Raw genomic sequence first — 17,284 nt, 5'->3', positions numbered from 1 at the left:
ACTGAGTACTATTCATGGGAAGACAGCATCCGAACTCCTCCTCTGTAGCATAACGGGAGACCAAAATGATGCGCTCAGATGGAAATATGATTGGAGGTTGGAAGACAGAGATGGGGTGGGGAAGGGGCAAGGATAAAAGTCAGAAACAGACACTGAGAGAAGGAAAGAGAGCCACCAACAGACTCTCCAGGAGTGGCAGAATAAAAAAGTAGGGGTTGATGAGGGTTAACACAAAAGTTGTAACAAGTGGTATCTCTGGAAGATTTGAGAGATAAGAGGCAACTCTTCTATGGTTTTGACTTGCTCGGCAGATTTCCACATACACACACCGTGTACATGCATGTGTGTGCATGCACACACATATACACACAAGTGAACACTTTCCCGGGAAGCACAATACTACAAATAAGAAAACATTTTTCCCAAAGGGAAAGCCTAGTAGCAGCAGCAGCATCTGGCCTCACAGCTGCAGACACCCTTACCCCAACTTACAACTGGCCTGGGAAGAGGCAACCAGGGGTCAGAGGACAAGCCTTTGCAAAAACGCCCAAAGGGACCCAAGTCACAGAGGAAGGGGCCTTCCCCACTCCCTCTGCTTCTCATCTCTCAGCTCTCCTCCAACTCACAGCCTCAGGCACCCAAAAGGCTACGATATCAGGAGACAATGGGCCCTGGTGGAAGAGGACTAAGACACCTATCACCTTCTAAACAGTGTGTGTGTGTGAGAGAGAGAGAAAAGGTGAGAGAGACAGGGCTTACAGGTGGGCAGGGCGGGGGGAGGGGAGGGCATCAAGTAACAGCAGCAAGGCATGTGTGTGCTGCATGTATGTGTGTATATCACACACATGTGTATGTGAAAATCCTAGTTATAAAAACATCTGAAGGAGCTAGGGGCTTGGCAGAAGAAGGTCTAAGGTGCTTCTTGTCATGATCATGTTCAAGGTACAATGTATGTAGACGGGAAACCCTCAGTCATCACCAGGGCAACTGTGGCAGGGAGGCTCCAACGTCCCACAGTGGCAAGGGACACTAACCTTCCTTCCGGAAGAGAGGACTTGGTCCCCTCCCTCCCGCCCCAGTTCCTAAAAACACCGAGCACTTTCCTTCCAGTTCCCTCAGCTTCTAACCAACTCATCATCAAAAGGAAGAAAACACAAAGCCCAAGACACAGGAGGGAGCCGGGGAGAGAAAACACAAGTATTCTTGTGCCAGCATCCTGCGCACACAAACCTGGAGTTCTCCAGAAATTAGGACGGGGTGGGGCGGGGGGTATTAGAGAAGGAAATAGAAGAGTTCCTGAGGCCTGAAAAAAGAGGTAAACACGTCACAGAACTACATGAGAGTTTCATTAGACTCTAACTAAAAACAGAGAGAGGTGTGATTACTATTTCCAGCCAGTTTCCCCATCACGATAGTCATGTAACAAACCAAGGCAATGTCGGTCTTGAGCCAGACTCACAGAGTCCCCTGACCCTGGCCCCGGCCTCAGTACAGTGTCTCTGCATTGCTGCTCCGGGGCCTTTTGATCTTCTCAATATTTTTCAGGATCATGTCATGTAGAGTGACCTGGGAGGAGAGGGATCAGGGAATCATGTGTCTATTCAACCCCTACCTCACTAGGAAAATGAGACACCCCCACAAACCCCCCACTCCCAATCACTCACATGATCCAAATCTCACTAGAATCTGAATTCAGGGTGGCTGCCCTTCTACCTCTCTCATACCCCGGACACAGCTGGGGATATCCCAGCGTCCAAGAGTCTAATAAATAACATTTATGAAGCACTTAACATACAGGAATTACACTAGGTCCTTTAATGTGTTAGATAAAGAAACTGCAGTTTGAGGTTAAACTTGCCCAAGGCCCCATATTACAGGTAGAATTAGTTCTAAATCTATGCCTGACGCTAACACCCACATGTTCACCCCAAGACTATACTGTGCCCTTTCCCATCCAGGTAGAAAGAAGGGAGAGAAGCACCTAGACACCTTCAATGACCTCATGGGGCTTTCAACACTCAGTTGATGGGCAGAATTTGTTCCATTCATTTTACCTCCAACCCCCAACTCAACCCCCAGAGAATGGGAAGAAAATAGCCACCAGAACTAAAAGCTAGAACAACTGTGGGCAGGGTCCAGGGTAACTTACATATTGATTCCTTAGCTCTGATATGATGAGCCGAAGGCTGATATATTCTTTCTCGTCAATCTCTGTCACGGTGCGACGATAGTCTTCCTGGTGGGGGACAGAGAAAAGTCTTGTTCCCAAGGCCTGACTGTCACCCACACAGCTCCTCCTAGGAATAGTCACTCCTCCCTGTCCTACCACTTCCACCCTCAGCCCAAAAAACCCTCACTTACCACATGGGGATATTTAGCTATTTTAGAAACCAATTTGGCTCTTGTAATATAATATCTGAAAGGAGAGAGAAGAGGAGGAAGCTGCAGGAGACCCCAGACGGTGTTCACCACCTCACCAGCCCCCAATTCCTGGGCCACACGCCAGCAGCCCTACCTAGAAATCTGGTCCAGATAAGATGCAGCTTCACTCTCAACAGTTCTTAGTTCTGCAACTGTTTCCTCCTGAAAAAAGCAAATGAGTCAAAAGTCACTTCCATGTCATCCCACGGCAGAACAAAAAGGAAAGGAAAACAGAAACACAGAGGAAGTGAGAATACTCCCACACCTTCCTCTCCAGTTTCTATTGCAGGTGCCTTACCTGAATGGACACCCCAAAGTTGTTGCCATCTTCTATCCTAGGAATCAGGAGTTGTACCCACATTTTGACCTGGAGGGTGAGGGGATCAAAATACACGTTAAGAGGACCTCAGCCCTTTCTCCTAAAGCCATGAAGTACACAATTCATGCTGTTGGGGACACAGGCCAGGAGCACAGGAGCCAAGACACCTAGTCTGCCAGCTGCCACATCACCTCCACGCCCCCAGCCCCATCATCGAGCACATCCATCATCTAGCACAGTTCAAGCCAGGTTATCTGGGGTCAGCCCACAGGTCACTAGCCCCTGCCTCACCGTGTTGCATTTCTCAATCAGCAGCCGGATCTCAGGCTTCACTTTCTCAATAATGTCCACCAGCTGCTGGTTGCTTTTTAGCATCCCATTGGGCATCACAAACACCTTGGTTCCTGGCAGGGATGTGAGGAAGATTAAATTATTGGTGTGGAAGGGCAGGACATAGCATTCCAGGTCTCTCTCTCTTTCTTTCCCAGCCCCGTGAAATGCTATGACCTTGGCCTTTTATCTGGCATAACCCTATCCACAACCTGATGCCCCCAACAGAATAAAAAAGAGAACACACGGATTAACAGACTACACAACAAGTCTAGAGTATTCCAAAAGTCTGAATAAGGAAATTTAAATATGCTCCATTTTTCCCATGGATTTGTGAGAGCTCAGGAAGCATAGTTTCCGGATGATTCTCATAAGGAGTAGGCAACCCAGATCCCTCTTTCACAGTAGGGTTTGCACTCTTCAGAGATTTTAATGCCTCCACTGATCTGAGAGGAGGCAGAGCTCAGGTGGTAATGTGAGCAATGGAAAGCAGCTGTAAATACAGATGAAGGTTTGCTAGCTTGCCTATTGCTCACCCCCTGCTGTGTGGCCATAGACCAGTACCATGATTGAGGACCCCTGCTCTATAGACTTAACATATCAACTATTATTGAAGAGGAAAAACTAACACGGAACTGGCATTTCTGTGAAAAATCTGTGATGTGTCGTCCTCTTCAACCTGTCTCCCTTGACAGTCCACACTAAGACAAACCCTCCCTGTTAATTGGAAAATTAGGTTTAGAGTGCTAAATAACGACAATGCTTAGAGGACATGGGAACGTGAACTCTGGGAAATAAAATCAGATCCTGCTTCCTGGCCAGGAGAACACATTCTGCATCTGCCGGGAAGGACTGGGGTGGGAGACGGTAAAGGCAGCTCTTACCCTGGAAGGCCTCTTCACATTCATCCAATCTTCGCTTCTTGTAAGTAGGCTAAGGATACAAAGAGATGGCAAATAGCCTGCTGGACATCCCCATCCCCATCATAAGTTACCCTTCAAGCAAGTTTAATCCCTTCCTTAGGACAGGTTGTCTTAAGTTATGCACAATTTATTAAGCATATACAAGCCTTTAAGATAAGATTCTTGCCAAAATGCAACTTAAACTCTGCTGGGAAAACCAACGTTTCAAGAAGTATAAACAAAGGAAGCAATTAGGGGGAATTCCCTGGTGGTCTAGGGGTTAGGACTCGGCACTTTCACTGCCAGAGGCCCAGGTTCGATCCCTGGTTGGGGAAATAAGATCCCACAAAAGGAGCATGCTGTGGCCAAATATAAATAAATAAATAAGCAATTAGAGGAGGGAGAGTACTACAAACAACAGGAAAAACGAACCACTGAATGCAGAGTTAGGATAATTAAGGGAATATGTGCAAATCTGCCAATTCCATAAAAACACACAATATTCACTCAACAAACGTATTTAGCAACTGCTATGTGCTGGGAACAATGCTAGATGCTGGGGATACAAAGATAATTAAGATAGTTTCAGAACTGCAAGTTCTATCAGTGAGACAGTGATACAGACAAAGAGCAAGACAGTGTCATCAGTGTTATAACAGAATGTGGACATATAACTGGTAACAACTAGGTGCCAAAGACACACAAAGGCTAGGACTGTAGTTACATGAGAAGAAAAGTCCGGCCTAGAGTCATGGGGACAGACCAGATCACTTGCGGGAACCTATAGCTATCTGTCCTATTTCAAACTCACTCTAACAGAGTAGCATTAACACATTCACCTCATGCTACAGATGAAAATCAGGATCTAAAGGAGGTGCTCTGGAGTCATAATGTCTCAAGAATCCTCATTTTCAGATAAAAAGCCCACTGTCTCCTCTCAGTATGTTTCAACTGACCAGGAAATAGAGAACAGAGAACCCCTACTGCTTCGAAACACAAAGAAAAATATAGGACACTTACACCATCCAGTCCATCATGGCTGTTGGTGAGAAGAATGGGGTCAGGGACTGGGAGATTCATGTCTGAGTGGATCTGAGTTAGGTCATGGATGTTTAGGATTGGTTCCTGAAAGAGAGACGCCCACCCCCAAAAACATTAGTCTTTTCAAGATGAACAAAGAAGTATTTCATTCAAAAGGCAAGAAATCAGAGTGCGTTAGGGTACACAACAAAACAGAATCAACACCTCATCTGTCCCACTGGACAGAAGGACCTTGGCCAAGAAAGTTGGGGAATCTGAGGAAAAGAAAAGTGTCTCTCACCTTCAAAAAACTATCAAGTTCTAACAACTTCTTTGGGAAAAAATTTGCCACCAAGTCTTCTGCCTGAAGATGAGGGAAAATACAACCGAATTAGTACCTGTGGGAAGGCCTGTCTCTATAGATATCTCTTCTCTGGGGAACTCCCAACTATTAACCAACACTCACCCTCCTACTTATTTCACTCACCTCACTTGTGATCCGCTCCCTGAAAGAATCAACCTAAAATTAACAAAGAAAGCAATTCAGTAAGAGCAAATCAGCAGCTGGCAACATAAGTATAGGCAGGTTGGGTAAGCCCAAATCCAAATGTCTTTCCCTCACCTTATAATTGTAATGAGAAGCTGAGAGGCCCCCAGACTGCAAATACTTTATTTTTTTGAGGATCCATTTCTCCATCTCAGGAGAGGGAAGCGGGGCTTGAGGGCAGCACCCACCTGTCTTCCCTCCCTCCCTCCCAGTCTGAAGCTGTCTGACTTTGAGAGCAGACAAAAGACAAGCAGATGGGGGAGGTGTGAGCTCACAAACGTGTCAACCCCCATCCAAACCTGGCCTACGATACGAGGCAAGCCTGACGCCAAGGGCAGGGGCAGTAGCAGCGTATGGAGCGGGGACGTTGCTGGGCTGGGGGGCTTTACGCTGTCACTAGCCTAAAGCACTAAGTCCACCACGTGTCCGCGAAGGTCTTCCCTATTAGACAGGGTACATTAGGCCACCCCATATTATCCTCTCCCCCGATGCCGTCCCCGGGGGTGGGGGGCTGGGCTGAGCCGAGCGGAAGCTCAGGGCCGGTGTCCCCTGGGAGACAAAGACGCCACGGGGAGTGGGAAGCCGGTCAGACAGCTCGGGGATCGAAGCGAGGGGTAAGGCGGCCGGGGCCGGTGCCGCTACCTTGAGCTTCACTTCCTGATCCACCTTCAGCAACGAGGCCATGGCCGGGCCGGGCCGTGTCCGCTCCGCTGGAAACCGGAGGCGCTGTGGGCTCCGGGGAGGGGGTCAGAAGGAAGGGAGAATCTCGGCTGCTTTCAGGACGCGGCCTCCCTTGCTGGGTCACTCACTGATCACTTGCTCCCTCCCTTCGTGCCGTCGGTCAGCCAGCCCGCCTGCTGCCTGTCCCTGCTGCCTGCTCCCTCTCTCGCTCGCCCTCCCGGCTTTCGCCGCTCACACCGGAAGTTGCGTCACAGCCAATCGCCGGGAGTCCAGCGAGGATGCGCACGTGCTCTGCGCAGCCGCGCTGAGGTTCCGCTTTGGGAGCTTGGCTCTCGGCTCTTACCTCCCAGTTCTTGTACCGCATACGGGTGAAATGAGAGGGAGGATGGTGGAGAGGATTTAGTGAGATCTGAGCCTCAAAGAGACTCAGGGATTGTTTGCCTCTCTGTTTGCCCGGCACTCGCCTTCACGGAAGGGACCTTCTGAGCCGCTGCCCCGTCTCGAGCGGGGACCCGACCCACGATGCCGTCGCGCTCCAGTGACGTCGGCCCGAGGAAGCTGGCTGTCCCAGTGCTGGGTTCTGGGCGTCTAGTGTGTTATGCGCACTGCCTCCTACTCTTGGCCGAAGCTATAGCGTGAGACTGGAACCTAACAGAAATCCTCTTGCACCAGGCTTCCCCACTTTTCTCTGCCACTTAGCCACTTATTCTCATACACTTCCAGATCTCAGAGACGAACTGCCTGATGGATGGGCAAACTGATGCCCCGAGTCGGGTAGTGCTTGTCGAGGCTACACGGTGATTCCAGAAAATCCAAGACCAGAAGTCAGATCTCCTAACTTTTAGGGCAGTGCTGTATCCATTTTCCCCATAAAAGGCAGAGACTATAACTCTTAACTCACCCATTCATAAGGTCTCTCTTAACGTTGGTTATTTCACCCTAAAGTGGACTAGGCTCTGGGACAGCAGTGTAGAGGCTAGAAATAATGTGAGTCACTTATATAAGTTAAATGTCTTTTGATAACCACCTTAAAAAGTAAAACCGGTGAAGTTCATTTTAATCATATATTTAACCATTTATCCAAATATTTCATCGTGTAACCAATATAAAAAAAATCAATGTGATCTTGTACATTCTTTTCTCATAGCAAGTCTTTGAAATTCAGTATGAATCTTACGCTTACTTGCACACCTCAATTCAGAGGAGCCAGGTTTGCAGTACTCAGTAACCTTATGTGTTTAGTGGTTTCCAGAACAGCACAGTTCTGAGAAATCAGAGGTAAACAAAACTCAAGTTCACTGGTCTAATGGGACTTAATAGACTTAATACTGGGGAAAGAGATCAGAAAGTAAACTGACAACATAATTGCAAAATCTGATAAATGCTAGGGGGGATATGGCTGACATAGAGAATACCAGGGGTCTATTTTGGATAAGTCTGAATTTGGCAACAAGGAGTTCATGGTCTGAGCCACAGTCAGCTCCTGGTCTTGTTTTTGCTGACTGTATAGAGTTTCTCCATCTTTGGCTGCAAAGAATATAATCAGTCTGATTTTGGTGTTGACCATCTGGTGACTAGACCATTCAGGTATGACCTAAATCAAATCCCTTATGATTATACAGTGGAAGTGAGAAATAGATTTAAGGACCTAGATCTGATAGATAAGAGTGCCTGATGAACTATGGAATGAGGTTCGTGACATTGTACAGGAGACAGGGATCAAGACCATCCCCATGGAAAAGAAATGCAAAAAAGCAAAATGGCTGTCTGGGGAGGCCTTACAAATAGCTGTGAAAAGAAGAGAAGCGAAAAGCAAAGGAGAAAAGGAAAGATATAAACATCTGAATGCAGAGTTCCAAAGAATAGCAAGAAGAGATAAGAAAGCCTTCTTCAGTGATCAATGCAAAGAAATAGAGGAAAACAACAGAATGGGAAAGACTAGAGATCTCTTCAAGAAAATCAGAGATACCAAAGGAACATTTCATGCAAAGATAGGCTCGATAAAGGACAGAAATGGTATGGACCTAACAGAAGCAGAAGATATTAAGAAGAGATGGCAAGAATACACAGAAGAACTGTACAAAAAAGATCTTCACGACCCAGATAATCACGATGGTGTGATCACTGACCTAGAGCCAGACATCCTGGAATGTGAAGTCAAGTGGGCCTTGGAAAGCATCACTATGAACAAAGCTAGTGGAAGTGATGGAATTCCAGTTGAGCTATTCCAAATCCTGAAAGATGATGCTGTGAAAGTGCTGCACTCAATATGCCAGCAAATTTGGAAAACTCAGCAGTGGCCACAGGACTGGAAAAGGTCAGTTTTCATTCCAATCCCAAAGAAAGGCAATGCCAAAGAATGCTCCAACTGCTGCACAATTGCACTCATCTCACACGCTAGTAAAGTAATGCTCAAAATTCTCCAAGCCAGGCTTCAGCAATATGTGAACCGTGAACTTCCTGATGTTCAAGCTGGTTTTAGAAAAGGCAGAGGAACCAGAGATCAAATTGCCAACACCCGCTGGATCATGGAAAAGCAAGAGAGTTCCAGAAAAACATCTATTTCTGCTTTATTGACTATGCCAAAGCCTTTGACTGTGTGGATCACAATAGACTGTGGGAAATTCTGAAAGAGATGGGAATACCAGACCACCTGACCTGCCTCTTGAGAAATCTGTATGCAGGTCAGGAAGCAACAGTTAGAACTGGACATGGAACAACAGACTGGTTCCAAATAGGAAAAGGAGTACGTCAAGGCTGTATATTGTCACCCGGTTTATTTAACTTATATGCAGAGTACCTCATGAGAAACGCTGGACTGGAAGAAACACAAGCTGGAATCAAGATTGCCGGGAGAAATATCAATAACCTCAGATATGCAGATGACACCACCCTTATGGCAGAAAGTGAAGAGGAACTCAAAAGCCTCTTGATGAAAGTGAAAGAGGAGAGTGAAAAAGTTGGCTTAAAGCTCAACACTCAGAAAATGAAGATCATGGCATCCGGTCCCATCACTTCATGGGAAATAGATGGGGAAACAGTGGAAACAGTGTCAGACTTTATTTTTCTGGGCTCCAAAATCACTACAGATGATGACTGCAGCCATGAAATGAAAAGATGCTTACTCCTTGGAAGGAAAGTTATGACCAACCTAGATAGCATATTCAAAAGCAGAGATATTACTTTGCCAACAAAGGTCCATCTAGTCAAGGCTATGGTTTTTCCTGTGGTCATGTATGGATGTGAGAGTTGGACTGTGAAGAAGGCTGAGTGCTGAAGAATGCTTTTGAACTGTGGTGTTGGAAAAGACTCTTGAGAGTCCCTTGGATTGCAAGGAGATCCAACCAGTCCATTCTGAAGGAGATCAGCCTTGGGATTTCTTTGGAAGGAATGATGCTAAAGCTGAAACTCCAGTACTTTGGCCAGCTCATGCGAAGAGTTGACTCATTGGAAAAGACTCTGATGCTGGGAGGGATTGGGGGCAAGAAGAGAAGGGGACAGAGCATGAGATGGCATCACTGACTCGATGGTCGTGAGTCTGAGTGAACTCTGGGAGTTGGTGATGGACAGGGAGGCCTGGCGTGCTGCGATTCATGGGGTCGCAAAGAGTTGGACACAACTGAGTGACTGATCTGATCTGATTTTGGATAAAATGGCCAAGAAAGGCCCCTCAGATGAAGTGATAATTAAGCTCAAATCTAAAGGATGTAAAGGGGTTAGCTTGAAAAGAGTGATAGGAAGAGTCTTCAAAGGTATGGGTGCAGCACAGGCAAATGCTCTGGGGAAGGAAAGATGTGGTCTAGTTGAAAAAAAATTTAAGCCCATTTATTTTTCATTTCATTTTTTTTGGCTGCACTTCGTGGCATGCTGGATCTTTCCTGGGATCAGAGATCAAACCTGGGTCCCCTGCAGTGGAAGCATGGAGTACTATCCACTGGACCACCAGAGATGTCCCAGTTGAAGAAACTGAAAGACTAGTTAGTAACCTGGGGGTGGAAGTGGGGTGGGGAAAGTTGTTAGGAAACAATTTGGATTAAGTGCAAAGGCAGGTTATCTGATTTACATTTTATCCTGACCACACCTCTGTGTTAAAAGCAAGGGAGATGGGGGTGGGGGGAAGAGCAAGGGAGATGGGGGCGGGGGGAGGGCAAGGGAGATGATGGGAATACACAGTTTAATGAAAGGTGACTGACTGTGGTCTTTGGAATCAGAGAAAAAAAGTGAAGTTGCTCAGTCGTGTCCGCCTCTTTACGACCCCATGGATTGCAGCCTACCAGGCTCCTCCGTCCGTGGGATTTTCCAGGCAAGAGTACTGGAGTGGGTTGCCACTGCCTTCTCCCCAGAATGCCGCCGCTGCTGCTGCTAAGTCGCTTCAGTCGTGTCGGAATCAGAGAAATTTGCCTTCAAATCAGGAGCCTCAGCTCCTTTGTTGTTGTTCAGTCGTTCAGTCTTGTTTGACTCTCTGAGACTCCATGGACTGCAGCATGCCAGGCTTCCCTGTCTTTCACTATCTTCTGGAGTTTGCTGAAACTCGTGTCCATTGAGTCAGTGATGCCATCCAACCATCTCATCCTCTGTTGCCCACTTCTCCTCCTGTCCTCAATCTTTCCCAGCATCAGGGTCTTTTCCAATGAGTGGGCTCTTCACATCAGGTGGCCAAAGTATTGGAGTTTCAGCTTCAGCATCAGTCCTTCCTAACTGTCATATCTTGGGTAAATTATTGAAATGTTGAGTCTCAATTCCCTCATTTGTAAAATGTAATTTTGTTATTAATAAATAGTATGTAATTTAGTAGGTTTGTTATGGAAGCAGGCAGGCACTTGATAAATAGTAGCCACTATCACGTAAGTTAACTGTTCATGCTTAGCATGAAGAGGTTACTCCTTAAACGATATTATTCTCATCCCCACTTTCAGACTCAAAGTCCTTTTCCACTTATTCAAGACCACATACAACATGGCCCATACTACCATTCTTGCTTATTTTTTAATACGTTATTTATTTGGCTGTGTCCGGTCTTAGTTGTGGCATGCGGGATCTTCACTGTAGTATGCAGGATCTTTCATTTCGGTGCAAAGACGCTCTAGTCACTTTAGTTGGGGACGCTTAGTTGCTCTGAGGAATGCGGGATCTTAGTTCCCCGACCAGGAATCAAATCCAAGTCCCCTGCATTGCAAGGCAGATTCCTTGTGCCAATTTCAGGTGAACAGTGAAGGGACTCAGCAATACATATACACATATCCCTTCTCCCACAAACCCCCTCCCACTCAGGCTGCCACATAACATTGAGCAGGAGTTCCATGTGCTACACATCAAGGCAGATTCTTAACCACTGGCCCACCAGGGAAATCCCACCATCTTGCTTATTAACATCTAACAGTTTTCCCCTTTTTACCTCTCCTTTCTGTTAACACTTGTTCCTAGTAACTTTTGAACTCTGATCTGGAATTTAACTTCAGGAATGCTTTCTCAAATTAACTACATCATATTTTAAGTGAGCCATTACCCTGCATTTCTTTCAGAATTAATAACTTCAGCTTAGAAGCTTAATGTGTTTATGCTTATTGAAATATGGCTTTGTTCTCAAATAATTGTGTTTTGTTTTCTTCAAGTAGAATGTTAGTCGCTTAGTGGTGTCTGACTCTTTGTAACCCCATGGACTATAGCCTGTCAGGCCCCTCTGTCCATGGAATCCTCCAGGCAAGAATAGTGAAGTGGGTAACCATTCCCTTCTCCAGGGGATCTTCCTGACTCAGGGATGGAACCCAGGTCTCCTACACTGCAGGCAGATTCCTTCCTGCCTGAGCCACCAGGGAAGCCCCATAAGAAGAGAGGTACACATTCCTTTTTTATTGCTTTTCCTCCTCCTTTATCCAAATGTTTTAAGTAATAGGCACTCATTTGTTTATTTATTCAGTGAACAATTGCTGAGGGCACCACTGTATTTAACAAACTGTTTATTCCTGGGTGCTTATGAATCAGTGATCACTGATGACTGGTCTTATTTTAAATTCATGTCCACAAAAGTCACATGGGTGCTCTTGCGAGTCTCAACTGTTCCTTGGCTTGGAGACAACCATCTTCTCCCTGTGCCTCTTCACTGTCCTCCCTCTGTTTATGTCCATCTCTGTGTCCACTTTGACACCCCCCTTTTTTAAGGACAACCAGTCATACTGGATTAATGACCTAATGATCTCAATAACTTGATCATCTGCGAAGATCCTGTTTCCAAATAAGGTCACATTCACAGGTACTGGGGCTTAGGACTTCAGTATCTTCCAATATCAATATCTTCTGGGTAAACAATTCAACCCGTAACACCTGTCATTATCTGAAGTCACCATACTCATTTGTTTATATGTTTATTGTCCAGATCTCTTTTCAAGAATATAAACTATTAGAATAGTTCACCAGTGTATCCTCCCAGACCTAGACGAGCGACTGGCACATAGTAGGTCTTCAATAAATATTTGTTGAATTGATGACTTATGGTATGTTTTTGAATATTCAGTTCCTCAGGTACTACACCTACTGATTGTCACGTATTGTCCAAACAGCAGAGCAGACAGTTTACTATGTGCTGGATGTTGCTCTTTATGCTTCATATTATTAGCTCATTTAATCATCACATCACTACCCTATGTCCCTATGTGACATACACTATCATTCTCGTTTAAGTTTTTTTTTTTTTTTGGCCACACTGCACAGCATGCAGGATCTTAGTTCCCCAACCAGGAATGGAACCTCTGCTCCCTGCAGTGGAAATGCAGAGTTCTAACTAACTATCAGACCACCAGGGAATTCCCAATTATTCTCATTTTACAAATAAGAAAACAAGGTAACTTGCCAAGGTCAGGGTTGGTAAATGACAAAGATAGACCTCCAAACCCACAGCTGTAATCTCTAAAAGCCCTCCCTCTCTAGAAGCCCTTTACGTATCTACATCTTTCTGAGATGGTGTTAGTGGCAGCCACACAGGAAGAAGTATTGAATACAACTATGATTCGGCCTCTGGTGGCTCAGATGGTAGAGTCCACCTGCAACATGGGAGTCCCAGGTTCGATCCCTGGGTTGGGAAGAGAGATCCCCAGGAGAAAGGAAATGGCAACCCACTCCAGTATCCTCGCCTGGAGAATTCCATGGACAGAGGAGCCTGGTGGGCTACAGTCCAGGGGTCACAAAGAGTCAGACACAGATTAGCGACTAACACTTTCACGCACTTATGAATCAATCACGCCAGCCTTACTTGGGAATCCTTTGGGGATGATTCCACTCAACTCCTCTAGAGGGAGTTTCATGCTGAAAGATCCAAGGAATAAGGATTGTAAAGACCATCTCTGGTTAGCAATACAAGGAGAAAAGCAACCTAGTCCCACATATTATGTCTGATGCTAATTATAGTAGGGCATACACATTTAAAATACTAAGAGAGTCACTTCTGAAAGTGGAAACAGCTTTCTAAGCAATGTAAATCATCCAGAAAAAAAGCTGATTTGACTTCATAAAAACGTGAAACATCTGCACATCTGGAAAATACCTTAGTTATTAAGAACCTAGTAGACAAATGCACAAAGGACACAAACAAGTTTCACAAAAGAGCCAATATCTACACGTTACCAATGATGTTGATGAAAAGAACAAGGAAGTGCCTTTTTTTTTTTTTTTTGCCCTTGTTCTTCAACAATTGATATATGATAGCTACCCCTGGCCAGGGCATCTTGAAACAGGCTCTCTCAAACATTACTGGAAGTAGAATATAAGTATATGAAACCACTTTGGAAAACAATTGCTAATGTTAATCAAGAGACATGAAATAGCCAAATTCAGTGATCTCAGTGGTAAGGTTCTAGCATTAGGAAGTAGTCACCTTTTCACTGCAGCATTACTGTAACCAGCAAAACTGGAAGCAACGCAACAAATAAACACATTAAGGTAGCACTCAGGTAACACAGTCATGAGAGTGACAATTACAAAATCTGTGTAGCAACAAGGGAAAATACTTATTATGTAACAGTAGATTGTAAAAGCAGGATACAAAAATTGCTCGTAGATCACAAATACAAATACAGCTTTGTTAAAATTGGAGAAGGCAATGGCACCCCACTCCAGTACTCTTGCCTGGAGAATCCCATGGACGGAGGAGCCTGGTAGGCTACAGCCCATGGGGTTGCACAGAGTTGGACTTGACTGAGCGACTCCACTTTCACTTCACTTAACTTTGTTAAAATGCACAGTGGCACAGACTTAGAGAAGGAATCTATGGCTGCTGGGGAAAGGACGGGGGTGGGCGGGGAAGCGGCAGTCAACAAGCTGGGACGGACATGCACACACTGCTATGTTTAAAATGGATGACCAACAAGGACCCACGGTATAGCACAGGGAACTCTGCTCAATCCTATGTGGCAGCCTGGATGGGAGACGCGTTTGGGGGAGAATGGACACATGTATATGTACTGCCGAGTCCCTTAGCTGTTCACCTGAAACTATCACAAATTTCTTATCAGCTATATCCCAACACAAAATAAAAAGTTTAAAAAAAATAAAATGAGTGACTAAAACAAAAATAAAATACACAGGGAAGAAACATCATAATGCAAAACATAAAACTTAGAGTGTGGTGAGATTATGGGTAATTCTATGACACTACTGCCCTAACTTCCTGTATTGTTATATTATCTTTCTGTAAAAGTTTAATTTTGCTGTAAATGAATTATAGGCTTATTGTCAAAAAAATCCAACAGTACAAATTTGTATTAAGTAAAAATCTCTGTCCCGTTGTTCAGTGAAAGACACTGCTTGCTGTATATCATTTCCTATAACATAACATATGTCATATTATATATCACGTTATTTTTCATACAGACGGACTTATGTTTACTGCCTATGACTTTTCTTATTTAACTGAGAATCATCTCTTGCCTCAATTCATGCAAAACCTCCCAGCTGGTCTCCCTGCTTCTACTCTTACCCTTCTTCAGACCATTCTCAAAGTAGCCAAAGGAACCAAGGAAAAAGCAAGTTATTCCATTCTTTTTAATGGCTGCATGGGGCTGCAGAGAGTCAGACACAACTGTGCTACTGAGCATGCACAGTACTCTGCTGAATGAATAATACCCTAATTTATCTACACAATCCCTATTTACTGAAGGAAATTTAGCCATAAGTTTATTTACATCTGTATTTGATCACTTGTATTATCTATTAGGAAAATTCCTAGAAAGAAATTTAATGAATCAAAGAATACGAACATTTAAATTTTTGAAAGGCATTCCCAAATTGTCCTCCAAAAAGATTGTACTAGTTTATACATAGAGTACATAGAGTTCCCCATATGCTCATCAATACATGATGTTATCAATTAGTTCAGCCTTTACCAATCTCTTAAGTGAGGAAAGCTGCCTGACTTCAGTTTTATTTCCACTATTACTAGTAAAATGTAGTATCTTTTAATTTTTTTAATCAACCATTTGTTTTTCTGTGAGCTTTTTCATATTATTTGCCCATTTCATTACTGGCCCATGGGTATTTTTTATTGATTGAATAGAGTTCTGTATATCAAAAAAATTTATCTTCTTTCTAATGAGGCACAACTAATTTCCACATTTTCTTTTCACAATTTTTTTACACTGTCTTTGATAGTTCACAAAGTTTGTGTGTGTGTGTGTAATAAAGTTGTATTAAAGTATAAAGGAGATAGAGAAAGCTTCTGACATAGACATCAGAAGGGGGTAGAAAGAGTACCCGCTTGCTAGTGTTAGCAATAGAGTTACATACCCTCCAATAAATAAGAGTTAGTAAAGTACAGCAGAAAATGTGTTCGCTAGGAGAACAAAGAACTAGAGCTCCAAGCATCCTTACCTTGTCCTGAAGAATCCCAGACGAGCCCCCAAGATCAAAGTTTGTTGCTGAATGACGCAGACGCCAGGATCCTTGGCCTCCGGAGAAGAATTCAATCTGGGGCCAGAGACGAGGCTTGATCGCTCAGAGCTTTTGTGTAATAAAGTTTTATTAAAGTATAAAGGAGACAGAGAAAGCTTCTGACATAGACATCAGAAGGGGGTAAAAGAGTACCCCCACAAAGTTTTAATTTCATTTTCATTCTTGGCCACACCACACCAACATGCAGAATCTTCCCCAACCAGGGAGCAAACCCATGCCCCCTGCATTGAGAGTGCGGAGTCTTGACCAGTGAAAGGACAGGGAAATTCAGAAAGTTTTAATTTCTAAGGAGTAAAAGTCAATATTTTCCTTTTTACTTCTGATTTTCATGTCATGCTTAGACAGCCCTTCTCTACTTCAAAATTATAAAAAATATTCACTCATGCTTTCAAATAGTACCTTTAACCATTGTTTTGTTTTGTTGCCACACGGCTTGTGGGATTTTTAGTTCCCCTATCAGGGACTGAACTGGGGCCCTCAGCAATGAAAGCTTGTAGTGCTAACGACTGGACCGCCAGGGAATTCCCAATCGTATTTTTGAAGCTTACATTTGTGACTAACTTGGAACTTCTTTTGGTGTGAACAGTGAAGTAGAAGATTCAGCTCACTACCACTTACATGGCTCTTTCGTCCCACTCGTCACTTATTAAGTAGATCACTTCCCCACTAATTTTAAACACTAGCTTTATCACCCACTAAATCCCCTCCCCCCATCCATGGTCTATTTTTTAACTTTATTCTCTTCCATGGATACTCCCTGCACCAACACAAAAATGTTTTAGTTTTATAACTTTATATTTCAATATCTAAAGTGTCGGACTTTCCCTTATCATAACTGAAACCTTAAAACATACAATGAAACACAATAAGGTTTACCTCCTCACTTGCCCTTCCAAGTGTCTACCTCTTTCTCAGCGTTTCAAAAAAACGCCCAGTTCTCCCAATGAGAAATTTTAAAAATTGATACCGCAGAGAATAACGAAAGTGGCTCCGCTAAGAAGTGACAAATCTGAAGAATAGTCACTGAGTTAGAAAATGGTGGCGTGTCCAGGGATTGTTTGTTTATTCGCTAAGTTGTATCGGACTCTTTCGCAACTCGCTCCCAACTCGGTCGGGCCACTTCCG

The 17,284-nt window shown here is 44.3% G+C and overlaps 1 protein-coding gene and 1 non-coding gene across 4 annotated transcripts; one reads left to right on the top strand and one right to left on the bottom strand.

Annotated features, from left to right (window-relative positions):
• Positions 1 to 1,324: 1,324 nt before the first annotated feature.
• On the bottom strand, positions 1,325 to 17,231 carry PSME3 (proteasome activator subunit 3). Of its 3 annotated transcripts, XM_061391915.1 has the most exons (12): positions 17,036 to 17,231; positions 16,079 to 16,207; positions 5,480 to 5,512; positions 5,294 to 5,356; positions 4,993 to 5,097; positions 3,955 to 4,003; positions 3,032 to 3,144; positions 2,720 to 2,788; positions 2,516 to 2,583; positions 2,362 to 2,416; positions 2,150 to 2,236; positions 1,325 to 1,566 (listed from the first exon to the last, which is right to left on the bottom strand). In XM_061391915.1, exons 5-12 carry the CDS (start codon positions 5,050 to 5,052, stop codon positions 1,486 to 1,488), a joined length of 582 nt encoding a protein of 193 aa, XP_061247899.1. In that variant the 5' UTR covers positions 5,053 to 5,097; positions 5,294 to 5,356; positions 5,480 to 5,512; positions 16,079 to 16,207; positions 17,036 to 17,231; the 3' UTR covers positions 1,325 to 1,485. The 3 variants fall into 3 exon arrangements, with proteins under 3 accessions (XP_061247899.1, XP_061247898.1, XP_061247897.1); XM_061391914.1 differs by lacking the exons at positions 16,079 to 16,207; positions 17,036 to 17,231 and adding an exon at positions 6,182 to 6,752; XM_061391913.1 differs by lacking the exons at positions 16,079 to 16,207; positions 17,036 to 17,231 and adding an exon at positions 5,615 to 5,761.
• TRNAE-UUC (transfer RNA glutamic acid (anticodon UUC)) lies at positions 4,235 to 4,307 on the top strand. The gene has a single exon. It is a non-coding gene; the product is annotated as a tRNA-Glu (tRNA).
• Positions 17,232 to 17,284: the final 53 nt, after the last annotated feature.

This window comes from Bos javanicus, chromosome 19 (genome assembly GCF_032452875.1).
Source record: "Bos javanicus breed banteng chromosome 19, ARS-OSU_banteng_1.0, whole genome shotgun sequence".
Taxonomy (NCBI): domain Eukaryota; kingdom Metazoa; phylum Chordata; class Mammalia; order Artiodactyla; family Bovidae; genus Bos; species Bos javanicus.
This window is presented reverse-complemented; position numbering and strand designations above follow the sequence as displayed.